Source organism: Salvelinus alpinus, chromosome 3 (genome assembly GCF_045679555.1).
Source record: "Salvelinus alpinus chromosome 3, SLU_Salpinus.1, whole genome shotgun sequence".
NCBI lineage: Eukaryota > Metazoa > Chordata > Actinopteri > Salmoniformes > Salmonidae > Salvelinus > Salvelinus alpinus.
Window position 1 is genome coordinate 40,633,151 of NC_092088.1, and position 15,066 is coordinate 40,648,216.

General features: G+C 47.1%; 1 protein-coding gene across 2 annotated transcripts in view; it reads right to left on the reverse strand.

The window, feature by feature from the left end:
• LOC139570722 (adhesion G protein-coupled receptor A3-like) overlaps positions 1–15,066 on the reverse strand; it is a 266,327-nt gene that overhangs the window by 160,209 nt on the left and 91,052 nt on the right. For both annotated transcript variants that reach the window (XM_071392854.1, XM_071392853.1), the window contains exons 10-12: positions 13,662–13,811; positions 6,263–6,424; positions 5,509–5,715 (exon numbers count right to left, since the gene is read on the reverse strand). In XM_071392854.1, coding sequence (XP_071248955.1) covers positions 5,509–5,715; positions 6,263–6,424; positions 13,662–13,811 — 519 coding nt within the window. The remainder of the gene's footprint in view (positions 1–5,508; positions 5,716–6,262; positions 6,425–13,661; positions 13,812–15,066) is intronic.

Here is a 15,066-nt window from a genome sequence, read left to right on the forward strand (position 1 = left end):
TGAGTTTTGCACACTCTTGGCATTCTCTAAACCAGTTTCATGAAGTAGTCACCTGGCATGCATTTCAATTAACAGGTGTGCCTTGTTAAAAGTTAATTTGTGGAATTTCTATCCTTCTGAATGTGTTTGAGCCAATCAGTTGTGTTGGGACAAGGCAGGGGTGGTATACAGAATATGGTCTTTTACCAAATAGGGCTGGGTCCATATTATGGCAAGAACAGCTCAAATAAGCAAAGAGAAACGACAGTCCATCATTACTGTAAGACATGAAGTTCAGTTAATGCGGAAAATTTCAAGAACTTTGAACGTTTTTTCAAGTGCAGTCGTAAAAACTATCAAGCGCTATGATGAAACTGGCTCTCATGAGAACTGCCACAGGACGGGAAGAACCAGAGTTACCTCTGTTGCAGAGGACAAGTTCATTAGAGTTAACTGCACCTCAGATTGCAGCCCAAATAAATGCTTCATAGAGTTCATGTAACAGACACATCTCAACATCAACTGTTCAGAGGACACTGTGTGAATCAGGCCTTCATGGTTGAATTGCTGCAAAGAAACCACTACTAAATGACACCAATAGGAAGAGACTTGCTTGGGCCAAGAAACACGAGCAATGGACATTAGTCCGTTGGAAATCTGTCCTTTGGTGTGATGAGTCCAAATTTAAGATGTTTAGTTCCAACTGCCATGTCTTTGTGAGACGCAGAGTTGGTGAACGGATGACGTCCGCATGTGTGGTTCCCACCGTGAAGCATGGAGGAGGAGGTGTGATGGTGTGGGAGTGCTTTGCTGGTGACACTGTCGGTGATTTATTTAGAATTCAAGGCACACTTAACCAGCATGGCTACCACAGCATTCTGCAGCGATATGTCATCCCATCTGGTTTGCGCTTAGTGGGACTATCATTTGTTTTTCAACAAGACATTGACCCAAAACACACCTCCAGGCTGTGTAAGGGCTATTTGCCCAAGATGGAGAGTGATGGTGCTGCATCAGATGACCTGGCCTCCACAATCACCCGAAATCAACCCAATTGAGATGCTTTGGGATGAGTTGGACTGCAGAGTGAAGGAAAAGCAGCCCACAAGCGCTCAGCATATTTGGGAACTCAAGACTGTTGGAAAAGCATTCCTTATGAAGCTGGTTGAGAGAATTCCAAGAGTGTGCAAAGCTGTCATCAAGGCAAAGGGTGCCTACTTGAAATATATTTAGATTTTTTGAACACTTTTTTGGTTACTACATGATTCCATATGTGTTATTTAATAATTTTGATATCTTCAATATTATTCTACAATGTAGAAAATAGTAAAAAATTAAGTAAAACCCTTGAATGAGTAGGTGTGTCCAAACTTTTGACTGGTACTGTATGAGTAAATTTATTTTGCAACGCGAGCGGTGTGGTCAGCATGTAAACATCATTATAAGCGGCAAGTCGCCTTGATAAATAGTGAAACTTGGCGCAATAGCAATACCATTATAACGTATATTACTGTTGATATGACAGCAGTCAAAAATAGTAAATTATTGTCAGCTCGTGCTTGTGTGCATTTTCACCCAATTGTAAGGACCGACGCTGGATATGGGAAGCAGGTACGGGCAGGTGAACATTTTAATGAAGAACAGACAGGTAACAGGACAGGAACAGCGTCAGCACACGGGTATACAAAGACATATGAACATTAATGCTGAAGCGGGGAACAGAGCGGGGAAACAGAGAGATATAGGGGAAGTAATGACAGAGGTGATTGAGTCCAGGTGAGTCCGATAATCACTGATGCGCGTGACGGGGGGAAGGCAGGAGTGAGCAATACTGGGGAGCCAGTATGCGTGACAGTACCCCCCCCCCCCCCCCCCCCAGAGGCGCCACCCGGCATCCCACCTGGGCGAGCCTGGCGGGCCGGCTGAGGCGCGGGCGTTGGACAAGCCCGCCGGGCGTTGGACAACCCCGACGAACCGGCAGAGGCATAGGAGCCCGACGATCTGGCTGAGGCGTGAAAGCCTGTCGATCCCGCTGAGGAGTGGGTGCACGATTGTCCGGCAGACACGCAGCAGCCTGATGCGCCGGCTGGGGGTAAAATCCTGACAATCCGGCTGAGGCCTGACATGGGATGGGTGCCTTACGAGCCAACCGGGGCAAGAAACCTCTCGAGCCAGCTAGGGCGTGACAGCCCAACGAGTTGGCTTAGTCACCTCCGGTTCCATCGGTGTCACCCCAAACCGGAACACCAGCACTCCCCGATGCTTCGTTTGGTGGCTTCGGCATTCTGTAAGGACCGACGCTGGGGATGGGAAGCAAGTACGGGGAGTTGAACATGTAATGAAGAACAGGCAGGTAACAGGACAGGAACAGCGTCAGCACAAGGGTATACAAAGACATATGAACATTAATACTGAAGCGAGGAAACACAAAAATAGGGGAGGTAATGACAGAGGTGATTGAGTCCAGGTGAGTCCAATAATTGCTGATGCACGTGACGGGGGGTGTGCGTAATGCGTAATGATGGTGGCAGGAGTGTGCAATGCTGGGGAGCCTGGCGCCTTTGAGCGGGAGCAGGCGTGACACCAATGGCATCAGCTGAATTTTGTAACATTCACTTACTTGACACACTTTGACATACCTTTGTTTGGTTGTAGTGCGTAATAGTATGCGGCTTTCTCTTGAATGTGTCCCGTTGTCTTGTCATTCTTTAGCAGGTGCCGTTTTTTACGCAGAAAGAGGGAGCTCCCGTCTCACTTTGTTCATGGTGCCGGTCAGACCTGATTTCTTTGCAAGCAACTTGTTCGCCAACGACAGTGAAGTGAAGAAATAGAATGGTCCGCCCTGTTCTTCATTCACAATTGGTGATTACACTTCTTTCGCTTCTCCTCGCTCATTAACTCACCCATTCTCCCTATGATCCTTTACTTAATTTATTAAAACTGTTGTTATATGTGTGAAATTGGGGTGAAAATATGTGTGAAATTGACAACAGCAGTGTGTTATGTAGACTTAGTTAGGAAAAGTCAAGGACGGAGGGCGGCATGAGCTAAAAAATGTCAGGGGAAAAAAATAACAAATAAAAAGTCACGAGCAGTCAAAATGACTGCTTTAGTGGTTCTAAAGTTAAACACCAGCAGAGTACACTGATCTAACCACAGCACAGAGAGGGTGTGTTCTACAATTAATCCAAACACGCAGTGTTCTATGCATGAGACAATATACTGCGGAAAGGAGAGATGGGAACGGTGATATGAGTGGAAGCAGCATCTCCTTAAGGATGTTGTAGGTCTGAGTCTGTTTTACTGAGCAGTGGGAGAATCAAAGGGAACCGCTGAGCCCTGCAACTCCCCTGCACCTATACCTCCAGCCACCGAGAGGCACTACACCCAGAAGGTGAATTGCCCCCCAATGGGAGAAGCCTTGCCAAGAGACGTGCCAGTACCCACCATGTTGGAATTCAAATGGGGGAATCCCAACATAACTGTTGTCTACATCAGGATGACTAGCTGTCCAGCACTTACATCCCTCATTTGGTGAGAGACACAAACAATTACTATTGTCATGTAGCAATACCATATTGCAGTTATTCCTGGTTGACTGCCATTGTTTTCCACAAGAAAATAACCCAATAACAGTAAACTGATTTCTCCAGGATTCCTATTCTAATCCTGTAAATGGCATTCCTATGCACAAAACAATCCTACCAGATGCCTACATGAGAAATTACTGGAGTGGAAAAGCGCCCTCTAAACAGTGGATGTGAGGGGCTGCCAGGGCGGCTGTTATAGTGAAGTGAGAAAGGGCCTGTGAGGCCGTGCCAGATCGGCAGTAATTGGAGGGACCTTCGCATATGCAGTGCCACGTCGGCGGGCTGTACTCCCAGAGCAGAGTAGAGCAAGGAAGAGTCCAGTGCCAGGCTTTTAAAAAAGTCTAGTTAGGAGAGAGGCAGAGAGAGAACAGAAAGAGAGAACAGAAAGAGAGAGAGAGAGAGAGAGAGAGAGAGAGAGAGAGAGAGAGAGAGAGAGAGAGAGAGAGAGAGAGAGAGATGAGAAAAAGAGCTGAGAGAGCTGAGAAAGAGAGCTGAGAGAGAGAGGTCTGAGAGCGAGAGGTCTGAGAGCGAGAGGTCTGAGAGAGAGAGGTCTGAGAGCGAGAGGTCTGAGAGAGAGAGGTCTGAGAGCGAGAGGTCTGAGAGCGAGAGGTCTGAGAGAGAGAGGTCTGAGAGCGAGAGGTCTGAGAGCGAGAGGTCTGAGAGAGAGAGGTCTGAGAGAGAGAGGTCTGAGAGCGAGAGGTCTGAGAGCGAGAGGTCTGAGAGAGAGAGGTCTGAGAGCGAGAGGTCTGAGAGCGAGAGGTCTGAGAGCGAGAGATCTGAGAGCGAGAGATCTGAGAGCGAGAGATCTGAGAGAGAGAGAGAGAGAGAGAGCTGAGAGAGAGGTCTGAGAGAGAGAGAGATAGAGAGAGAGGGCTGAGAGATGGCTGGCTGGCAGCATCCCCCACCCTAAGTAGCTTCACTACTGCTCTGAGTGCCCCTCACAATCAATGACAATCACTCCCTGTCTATCAAGCCACACAGATTTGGTTTGGAATTTGTTCACTTCTATAAACCTTGTCATACTCTCAACCTCTGTCATTGATAATCACAAAGGGACAGCTTAGTCATTAAAGGACTGCGTTGCTTTTCTCCCCATGGCTATTTTATCTCAGAACACTGCATAGCTGCACTGGGCCCTCCGACCAAGCTAAATAATAGCTGAACACAGTAGACAGGCTTATCTAATCTGAATAGGACACAGTTAACAAACACGCAGAAACATGCAAGCAAACACGCAGACAAACATCCGCACGCGCACACACACAGTAGCTGAAGGGTATAACTACCTACTGAAATATTGCAAAACAATGCCCCTTCAATGCCAGAGGAGTGTTTTTCCCTGTCTGCATCTGTAGACCATAAGCTGTCATCTGTCAATTGGGATGGGCCAGCAGCCGTTATGACAGGATAACAGTGATTTAGTGTGACAGGGATACAAGGCCACAGTATCCATCACAGGGGAATGGCCTGCATACTCTGACTTCAAAACTACCCCACCAATCCCCACTCCTCCCACTTTACAGCGCAGCCTACCACGGCTGATTTACACCATGCCATGGCACCAAAACAGGATGTCAATTTATGGAGAGTAATAGACACCATCAACTCTGCCAGACAGGAGCCCTGCCCTGTTATTCTTACACAACGAGCAGTGGGTGCATTTCATTATTTACCATAATAAGCTGCATTATGTACAAAATCATAGACAGAGAAACTTTTGGACAGAAATAAATGTGCAATCTGTGATTAACTCTTACTGTACCATAGAAGTACAGTATAATTCCTAGAACAGACATCCGCATTCATGTCAACAGTCTTTAATAGGGGGACCAGCGGCAATATTGAGTGGATGTTATACCCATTAACCAGGGAGTAAAAGCAGGAATTTCATCATTCAGTGTGCTTTATTATCAAGCCATTCTATTTCTATGTACTGTACCTTGCGTAGTTGGCTGGCGGGGGAGCCGCTGCCGTTGACCGGGTGACATTTGAAGTTGAGCAGCAGGTCCCCGATGTCATCCTGGTCCCCATCGGCCCTCTGACTAGAGAGGGGTGGAAGGGGGGCTCTCTGTCCTGCCGTACACGAAAGACCCTGGAAGTTAGACGGCCTGATCAGAAAGGCCTCCAGGGCTATGTTAGGAGACACCTGGATGGAGACAGAGTGATAGGGAGGGTGGAGTGAGTTTATCCTCCGGGTCTGAACAGAAATTGCTGATCATTGAAAATGTTGAACGTGTCAGTCATTTTGTGTTGAATCCAACAACAAAAAAGATGCTGACGAAACAAAACCAAAGTGCTGGTCATGCTGAGTTGTGAGACTAAAAGAATGATGAACTAGCTTTGATTCTGAAACCAATCTTGGTAACACTTTATAAGGTGCAGATACTGGATCTTAATTTGATCGCTCTCTTGTCGCTGAGAATTTTCCGTGAATTACAGAAATTCACTGAACACCCGCACTAACACACGGCTGCATTAACAGTATTGCACTTTTCATGAAGCCTAATTTTGACCAGCTAAAAGCCTAACCACGATCAAGCAACATTACATCTGCGGAAAAGTGTGAATGGACTGAACGTTAAAATCCTATTGCTGCAGGATTCTTTTGCTGGTCAGATCCAACACCTGTATCCTTTAAGGGGTTAAAATGTAATTTATAGACATTTAAGTGCATTTGATGTTTGTCTACCTACCTTTGATATGACCTGCGTGTCTATGGTGAGAGCCAGGTCGGCGATGCGTTCCACACACTGGACGATGCGAGTACACGCCCTGGCCTCGTTCTGAGCCATCCACAGGATGTGTTCCTCTACCAGCATCATGTTACTGGCTATGTCAGAGATATAGTCCCCTAGCTACAGGATTCAGGTAGAGAGAAAGTAGATCTGTCATTAACATCTATCACATCCACTAAAGAAAAGCCATTTATTATACCTAAACGGATTGCTGAGGGTGGTGATGGTGACTTTATTCATTATATAAAGATTTCATTTAGATTAGCGGCTCCAATGGGGCATAAGCACTTCATTGTGATGGCAGTTGAACTATTTACATCAACGTCAGAGTTTTTTAATCTAACTGTTCTGTGGAGAGATTGGGTTGGCATTAATCATTGTGTATCTGGAAATCCAAGTATTGGTAGGTTTTCTAGTATGACTAGTATAGGATGTATGGTGGCAGGATAAGACGCCTTTATTCCTGAACTGTGAGTACATGAAGCATAAAGTACAGTTTCTCAAATCGGGATATATGTGAATCTGCTGCTACTTCCATTTAAGCTACCAACTGATCAGTTCACACAGTGTGGCCTACACACAATACACTACATCGTCGAACATCTCATTCCAAAATCATGGGCATTAATATGGAGTTGGTCCCCCCTTTGCTGCTATAACAGCCTCCACTCTTCTGGGAAGGCTTTCCACTAGATGTCGGAACATTGCTGCGGGGACTTGCTTCCATTCAGCCCCAAGAGCATTGGTGAGGTCGGGCACGGATGTTGGGGGCGATTAGGCCTGGCTCGGTAGTGAGTGTTGCAAAAGAAGACAGACAATTTCTACGCACATCAGCACTCGCCAGTCTTGGTCTGTGAACTTGTGTGGTCTACCACTTCGCGGCTGAGCCGTTGTTGCTCCTATATGTTTCCACTTCACAATAACAGCCCTTACATTTGACCCGGGCAGCTCTACCAGGGCCGAAATTTGACGAACTGACTTGTTGGAATGACAGTGCCACTTAGAAAGTCACTGAGCTCTTCAGTAAGGCCATTCTACTGCCAATGTTTCTACACGGAGATTGCATGGCTGTGTGCTCGATTTTATACACCTGTCAGCAAAGGGCGTGGCTGAAATTTCACACATCAATCTATACATAATACCCCATAATGACAAAGCGAAAACAGGTTTTTAGACATTTTTCAAAATGTATAAAAAAATAAAGAAACTGAAGTATTCAGACCATTTGCTATGAAACTTGAAATTGAGCTCAGGTGCATCCTGTTTCCATTGATAGCCCTTGAGATGTTACTACAATTTGAATGGAGTCCACCTGTGGTCTTGATTGGACATTATTTGGAAAGGCACACACGTCTATATAAGGTCCCACAAGTCATGAGGTTGAAGGTCAGATCTGGAGAAGGGTACCAAAAAATGTCTGCAGCATTGAAGGTCCCCAAGAACACAGTGGCCTCCATCATTATTAAATGGAAGAAGTTTGGAACCAACAAGACTCTTCTTAGAGCTGGCCGCCAGGCAAACTGAGAAATCGGGGGAGAAGGACCTTGGTCAGGGAGGTGACTCTGACAAAGCTCCAGAGTTCCTCTGTGGAGATGGGAGAATCTTCCAGAAGGACAACCATCTCTGCAGTTATCCACCAATCAGGCCTTTATGGTAGAGTGGCCAGACATACGCCACTCCTCAGTAAAAGGCACATGACAGCACGCTTGGAATTTGCCAAAAGGCACCTAAAGGACTCTCAGACCATGAGAAACAAGATTCTCTGGTCTGCTGAAACCAAGATTGAACTCTTTGGCCTGAATGCCACGCGTCATGTCTGGACGAAACCTGGCACCATCCCTACGGTGAAGTATAGTGGCAGCATAATGCTGTGGGGATGTTTTCCAGCGGCAGGGACTGGGAGACCAGTCAGGATCGAGGAAAAGATGAACAGAGCAAAGTACAGAGAGATCCTTGATGAAAACTTGCTCCAGAGAGCTCAGGGCCTCAGACTGAGGCGAAGGTTCACCTTCCAAAAGGACAACAACCCTAAGCAACACAACGCAGGTGTGGCTTCGGGACAAGTCTCTGAATGTCCTTGAGAGGCCCAGTCAGAGCCCAGACTTGAACCCGAACGAACATCTCTGGTGAGACCTGAAAATAGCTGTGCAGTGACGTTCCCCATCCAACCTGACAGATTTTGAGAGGATCTGCAGAGAAGAATGGGAGAAACTCCCCAAATACAGGTGTACCAAGCTTGTAGCGTCATACCAAAGAAGACTCGAGGCTGTAATCGCTGCCAAAGGTGCAACGGTACAACGGTTTGACTTGTCTGATCTTAGCTAGCTACATAGCCGTCTTTGTATCAAAGATAATTGTGTAGTTTAGAGTAATTATCGTAATTACCGAGGTTAGCTAGTCAGCTATTTTCGTCCTTCTAATGTAGTCAACACTGCTAGCTAGCCAGCAGCTAGCAGCTAGCCAACATCTACCGTCTACCGAATAGCAGCACTGTAGAAACTATTACATTAGTTTCTACATTACAACGGAACGACTTGATTAGTGTAGTGTTAGCTAGCTACATAGTTGTCGTTGCTGTCTTTGTATCCAAGGTAATTGTGTAGTTTAGAGTAATTATCGTAAATACCGAGGTTAGCTAGCCAGCTATTTTCGTCCTAACGTAGGCAACACTGCTAGCAAGCCAGCAGCTAGCCAACGTCTACCGTCTACCGAATTGCAGCACTGTAGAAACTATTACATTACAACGGAACGACTTGATTAGTGTAGTGTTAGCTAGCTACATAGTTGTCTTTGCTGTCTTTGTATCCAAGATAATTGTGTAGTTTAGAGTAATTGTCAAGGTTACCTAGCCAGTTACCGAGGCTACCTAGCCAGCTACACTTTCAAACTAAGTCAACAACGCAGCCACTGCTAGCTAGCCTACTCCACCAGCCAGCAGCACTGTATCATTTTAGTCAATAAGATTTTTTACAACGTAAGCTTAACTTTCTGAACATTCGAGACGTGTAGTCCACTTGTCATTCCAATCTCCTTTGCATTAGCGTAGCCTCTTCTGTAGCCTGTCAACTATGTGTCTGTCTATCCCTCTTCTCTCCTCTCTGCACAGACCATACAAACGCTTCACACCGCGTGGCCGCCGCCACTCTAACCTGGTGGTCCCAGCGCGCACGACCCACGTGGAGTTCTAGGTCTCCGGCAGCCTCTGGAACTGCCGATCTGCGGCCAACAAGGCAGAGTTCATCTCAGCCTATGCTTCCCTCCAGTCCCTCGACTTCTTGGCACTGACGGAAACATGGATTACCACAGATAACACTGCTACTCCTACTGCTCTCTCCTCGTCTGCCCACGTGTTCTCGCACACCCCGAGAGCTTCTGGTCAGCGGGGTGGTGGCACTGGGATCCTCATCTCTCCCAAGTGGACATTCTCTCTTTCTCCCCTGACCCATCTGTCTATCGCCTCCTTTGAATTCCATGCTGTCACAGTTACCAGCCCTTTCAAGCTTAACATCCTTATCATTTATCGCCCTCCAGGTTCCCTTGGAGAGTTCATCAATGAGCTTGACGCCTTGATAAGTTTCTTTCCTGAGGATGGCTCACCTCTCACAGTTCTGGGTGACTTTAAACTCCCCACGTCTACCTTTGACTCATTCCTCTCTGCCTCCTTCTTTCCACTCCTCTCCTCTTTTGACCTCACCCTCTCACCTTCCCCCCCTACTCACAAGGCAGGCAATACGCTTGACCTCATCTTTACTAGATGCTGTTCTTCCACTAATCTCATTGCAACTCCCCTCCAAGTCTCCGACCACTACCTTGTATCCTTTTCCCTCTCGCTCTCATCCAACACTTCCCACACTGCCCCTACTCGGATGGTATCGCGCCGTCCTAACCTTCGCTCTCTCTCCCCCGCTACTCTCTCCTCTTCCATCCTATCATCTCTTCCCTCTGCTCAAACCTTCTCCAACCTATCTCCTGATTCTGCCTCCTCAACCCTCCTCTCCTCCCTTTCTGCATCCTTTGACTCTCTATGTCCCCTATCCTCCAGGCCGGCTCGGTCCTCCCCTCCTGCTCCGTGGCTCGACGACTCATTGCGAGCTCACAGAACAGGGCTCCGGGCAGCCGAGCGGAAATGGAGGAAAACTCGCCTCCCTGCGGACCTGGCATCCTTTCACTCCCTCCTCTCTACATTCTCCTCTTCTGTCTCTGCTGCTAAAGCCACTTTCTACCACTCTAAATTCCAAGCATCTGCCTCTAACCCTAGGAAGCTCTTTGCCACCTTCTCCTCCCTCCTGAATCCTCCTCCCCCTCCCCCCTCCTCCTCCCTCTCTGCGGATGACTTCGTCAACCATTTTGAAAAGAAGGTCGACGACATCCGATCCTCGTTTGCTAAGTCAAACGACACCGCTGGTTCTGCTCACACTGCCCTACCCTGTGCTTTGACCTCTTTCTCCCCTCGCGTCTTGTGACGGCCGGCCGCCCAACAACCTGCCCGCTTGACCCTATACCCTCCTCTCTTCTCCAGGCCATTTCCGGAGACCTTCTCCCTTACCTCACCTCGCTCATCAACTCATCCTTGACCGCTGGCTACGTCCCTTCCGCCTTCAAGAGAGCGAGAGTTGCACCCCTGCTGAAAAAACCTACACTCGATCCCTCCGATGTCAACAACTACAGACCAGTATCCCTTCTTTCTTTTCTCTCCAAAACTCTTGAACGTGCCGTCCTTGGCCAGCTCTCCTGCTGTCTCTCTCAGAATGACCTTCTTGATCCAAATCAGTCAGGTTTCAAGACTAGTCATTCAACTGAGACTGCTCTTCTCTGTGTCACGGAGGCGCTCCGCACTGCTAAAGCTAACTCTCTCTCCTCTGCTCTCATCCTTCTAGACCTATCGGCTGCCTTTGATACAGTGAACCATCAGATCCTCCTCTCCACCCTCTCCGAGTTGGGCATCTCCGGCGCGGCCCACGCTTGGATTGCGTCCTACCTGACAGGTCGCTCCTACCAGGTGGCGTGGCGAGAATCTGTCTCCGCACCACGTGCTCTCACCACTGGTGTCCCCCAGGGCTCTGTTCTAGGCCCTTTCCTATTCTCGCTATACACCAAGTCACTTGGCTCTGTCATATCCTCACATGGTCTCTCCTATCATTGCTATGCAGACGACACACAATTAATCTTCTCCTTTCCCCCTTCTGATAACCAGGTGGCGAATCGCGTCTCTGCATGTCTGCAGACATATCAGTGTGGATGACGGATCACCACCTCAAGCTGAACCTCGGCAAGACGGAGCTGCTCTTCCTCCCTGGGGAAGGACTGCCCGTTCCATGATCTCGCCATCACGGTTGACAACTCCATTGTGTCCTCCTCCCAGAGTGCTAAGAACCTTGGCGTGATCCTGGACAACACGCTGTCGTTCTCAACTAACATCAAGGCGGTGACCCGTTCCTGTAGGTTCATGCTCTACAACATTCGCAGAGTACGACCCTGCCTCACACAGGAAGCGGCGCAGGTCCTAATCCAGGCACTTGTCATCTCCCGTCTGGACTACTGCAACTCGCTGTTGGCTGGGCTCCCTGCCTGTGCCATTAAACCCCTACAACTCATCCAGAACGCCGCAGCCCGTCTGGTGTTCAACCTTCCCAAGTTCTCTCACGTCACCCCGCTCCTCCGCTCTCTCCCAGTTGAAGCTCGCATCCGCTACAAGACCATGGTGCTTGCCTACGGAGCTGTGAGGGGAACGGCACCTCCGTACCTTCAGGCTCTGATCAGGCCCTACACCCAAACAAGGGCACTGCGTTCATCCACCTCTGGCCTGCTCGCCTCCCTACCTCTGAGGAAGTACAGTTCCCGCTCAGCCCTGTCAAAACTGTTCGCTGCTCTGGCACCCCAATGGTGGAACAAACTCCCTCACGACGCCAGGTCAGCGGAGTCAATCACCACCTTCCGGAGACACCTGAAACCCCACCTCTTTAAGGAATACCTAGGATAGGATAAAGTAATCCTTCTAACCCCCCCCCCCCCTTAAAAGAGTTAGATGCACTATTGTAAAGTGGTTGTTCCACTGGATATCATAAGGTGAATGCACCAACTTGTAAGTCGCTCTGGATAAGAGCGTCTGCTAAATGACTTAAAATGTAAATGTGCTTCAACAAAGTACAGAGTAAAGGGTCTGAATATTTATGTAAATGTGATATTTCAGGGGTTTTTCTATATACATTTCCAAACATGTCTAAAAACCTGATTTTGCTTTGTCATTATGGGGTATTGTATGTAAATTGATGATACATTTTAGAATAAGTCTGTAGCGTAACAAAATGTGGAAAAAGTTAAGGGGTGTGAATACTTTCTGAATGCACTGTAAATTGCATGGACTCACTCTGTGTGCAATAATAGTGTTTAATATGATTTTTGATTGACTACGTCATCTCTGTACCATCATGTTATGGGTATGCTTGTGAGGACTGGGGAGTTTTTCAGTATAAAAAATAAACGGTATGGAGCTAAGCACCGACAAAATCTTAGAGGACAACCTGTTACTATCTGCTTTCCACCAGACACTGGGAGATAAATTCACCTTTCAGCAGGACAATACCCTAAAACACAAGGCCAAATATACACTGGAGTTGCTTACCAAGATGACCGTGAATGTTCCTGAGTGGACGAGTTACAGTTTTGACTTAAAATCTATGTGAAAATCTATGGCAAGACCTGAAAATGGTTGTCTAGCAATGATCAACAACCAATTTGACAGAGCTTGTTGAATTATGAAAAGAATAATGAACAAATGTTGCACAATCCAGGTGTGGAAAAATGTTAGAAACGTACCCAGAACGACAGCTGTAATCACTGCCAAAGATGCATCTACAAAGTATTGACTCAGGGTGTGAATACTTATGTAAATGAGATATTTCTGTATTTCATTAGTCGTCCACAATTTTACATAATTGTAAGGCACTGTATAGTTTCCCTTCAAATGGCATGATACCAAGTAGACGCACTGATGACATCTCAGCGAAATTAGCACCCAAAGTCTAGCATTTATGGGGATGGAGTAGACTAGCCAGCTACCGGAGCAAAAAGAGACAGCCATTCATATGTGCCTTTCATTGGACTATAAACCACTCGTCCAAAGTAAACAGCTTGGGTTCTTTATTGTATCATTCCTTCAACTTAGAGTGTGTGATCAAACACATAACTTTATTATAATTATAGTGGACTGCAGGATGGATGCTGAGGCTAAGTGCTGTGTATGTTTGTTTTGTGTGTGATTGTGCGCGAGCGTGCATAGGTGTGTGTGCGTACATGAGTGCGTGCGTGTAACCTTCTGTGTGTGTGAACAGCAGATAAGTGCTGCTATCATACGTACGTCTCTGCGCTGGTCCACTAGGCGAGTCAGCCTCTCCACCAGGTGTGTGACAAAGATGACATCCATCACATCGCTGAAGTCCCCTGCCCTGCTGGTGAAGGCTACCAGCTGCTGGGCTAACGGCTGGGCATTACTGGTGTTGATGGTCATCTGGAAACAGAACAGTGGTTGGGTTAGTAGAGGCTAGATCACTTGGATATAGACAGTGGTGGGCCGTCAGGGCCTGCAAGGCCTTCTCTGCTGGCCTAAACATCATCAGAATATATATATATTTTTTTAAATATATTTTCCCACAAATATGTATTAAATTATTCCCCAGAGTAAGAGTTATACTCTTCATTTCATAGCTTTCCTCTTGGTTGCACTGCTTCCAGCCCCAGGTTGAGATTTGGAAGGCTGGTCTTTATGTTAGATCTTTTATCCAATCATATTCAGCCATCATGTGTTGCCAGGGGTCTAAAATCTGCCCTCAGGCCTTCAGAATCAACAGTGCGGGCGCTTGTAGCTTATAGTGAATGGAAATGAAAATTTAGTGTCAACCAATCAGCTTTAGAGTTGGCTATTGTACGCCTGTGTTACACAGGAGCCAGCTAGCAGGCGTAGTGCGTGCACGTCTTTTGATTGGATTACCAATATTGAGAGGCAGGTCCTATGGGCAGGTCTATGCAGATCTAGGAAACTGAATTTGATAAACAAATTAATTCACGTACTACTAAGCTGTTTTTTCAACCCACAATGGCGGAAGGAGGAGAAGATATCGATTTGGTCGAGGATATAATTATAACGCCATTCTCAAGACGAACTTTTCAAGAAAAGTTAGACATTGTAAGGAGAGGTCGCCCGACGCCACAAAGCCTGTCACAGGCGGGAAAGCCACTTTCAAAGTTTCAACTACGAGCGCTGTCAATGGCTCACAGGCTCCGAGAAGCACTGCAAACTGTACTGCTGGGAATGCCTATTATTTGCAAGTGATCGATTTGGTGTTTGGAGCCACACTGGCTTTGCAAACTTGAGTTGTCTAACCAAGGCAGCAATGAGACTCCAAAGTACGGCTGGGCACTTACAAGCAATTGTGCTTTTGAAAACTTTTGGGGACACCGGAGTGGATCTACAGCTCAAAAAACAAGCGCACAGGGCAACGGAGCTGCACAATGAAAAGGTGAAGGGAAATATTGAAAAGACTCATTGATTGTGTCATGTTTTTGGGTAAACACTGTTTACCCAAAAATGTCAATTTGTCAATTTCAAGGTGACGCAACGCCTGGTTATACTGCGTTTCTGTCTAAATGTATAGTGTCTAGAGCCATGGCATCATAATGATGGTAATAAGAGGTGGATTAATTCGGGCGGGACTGTGTAGTACCTCACTGAAGGCCCAGGCCCCAGGCACGCCACTGGATATAGA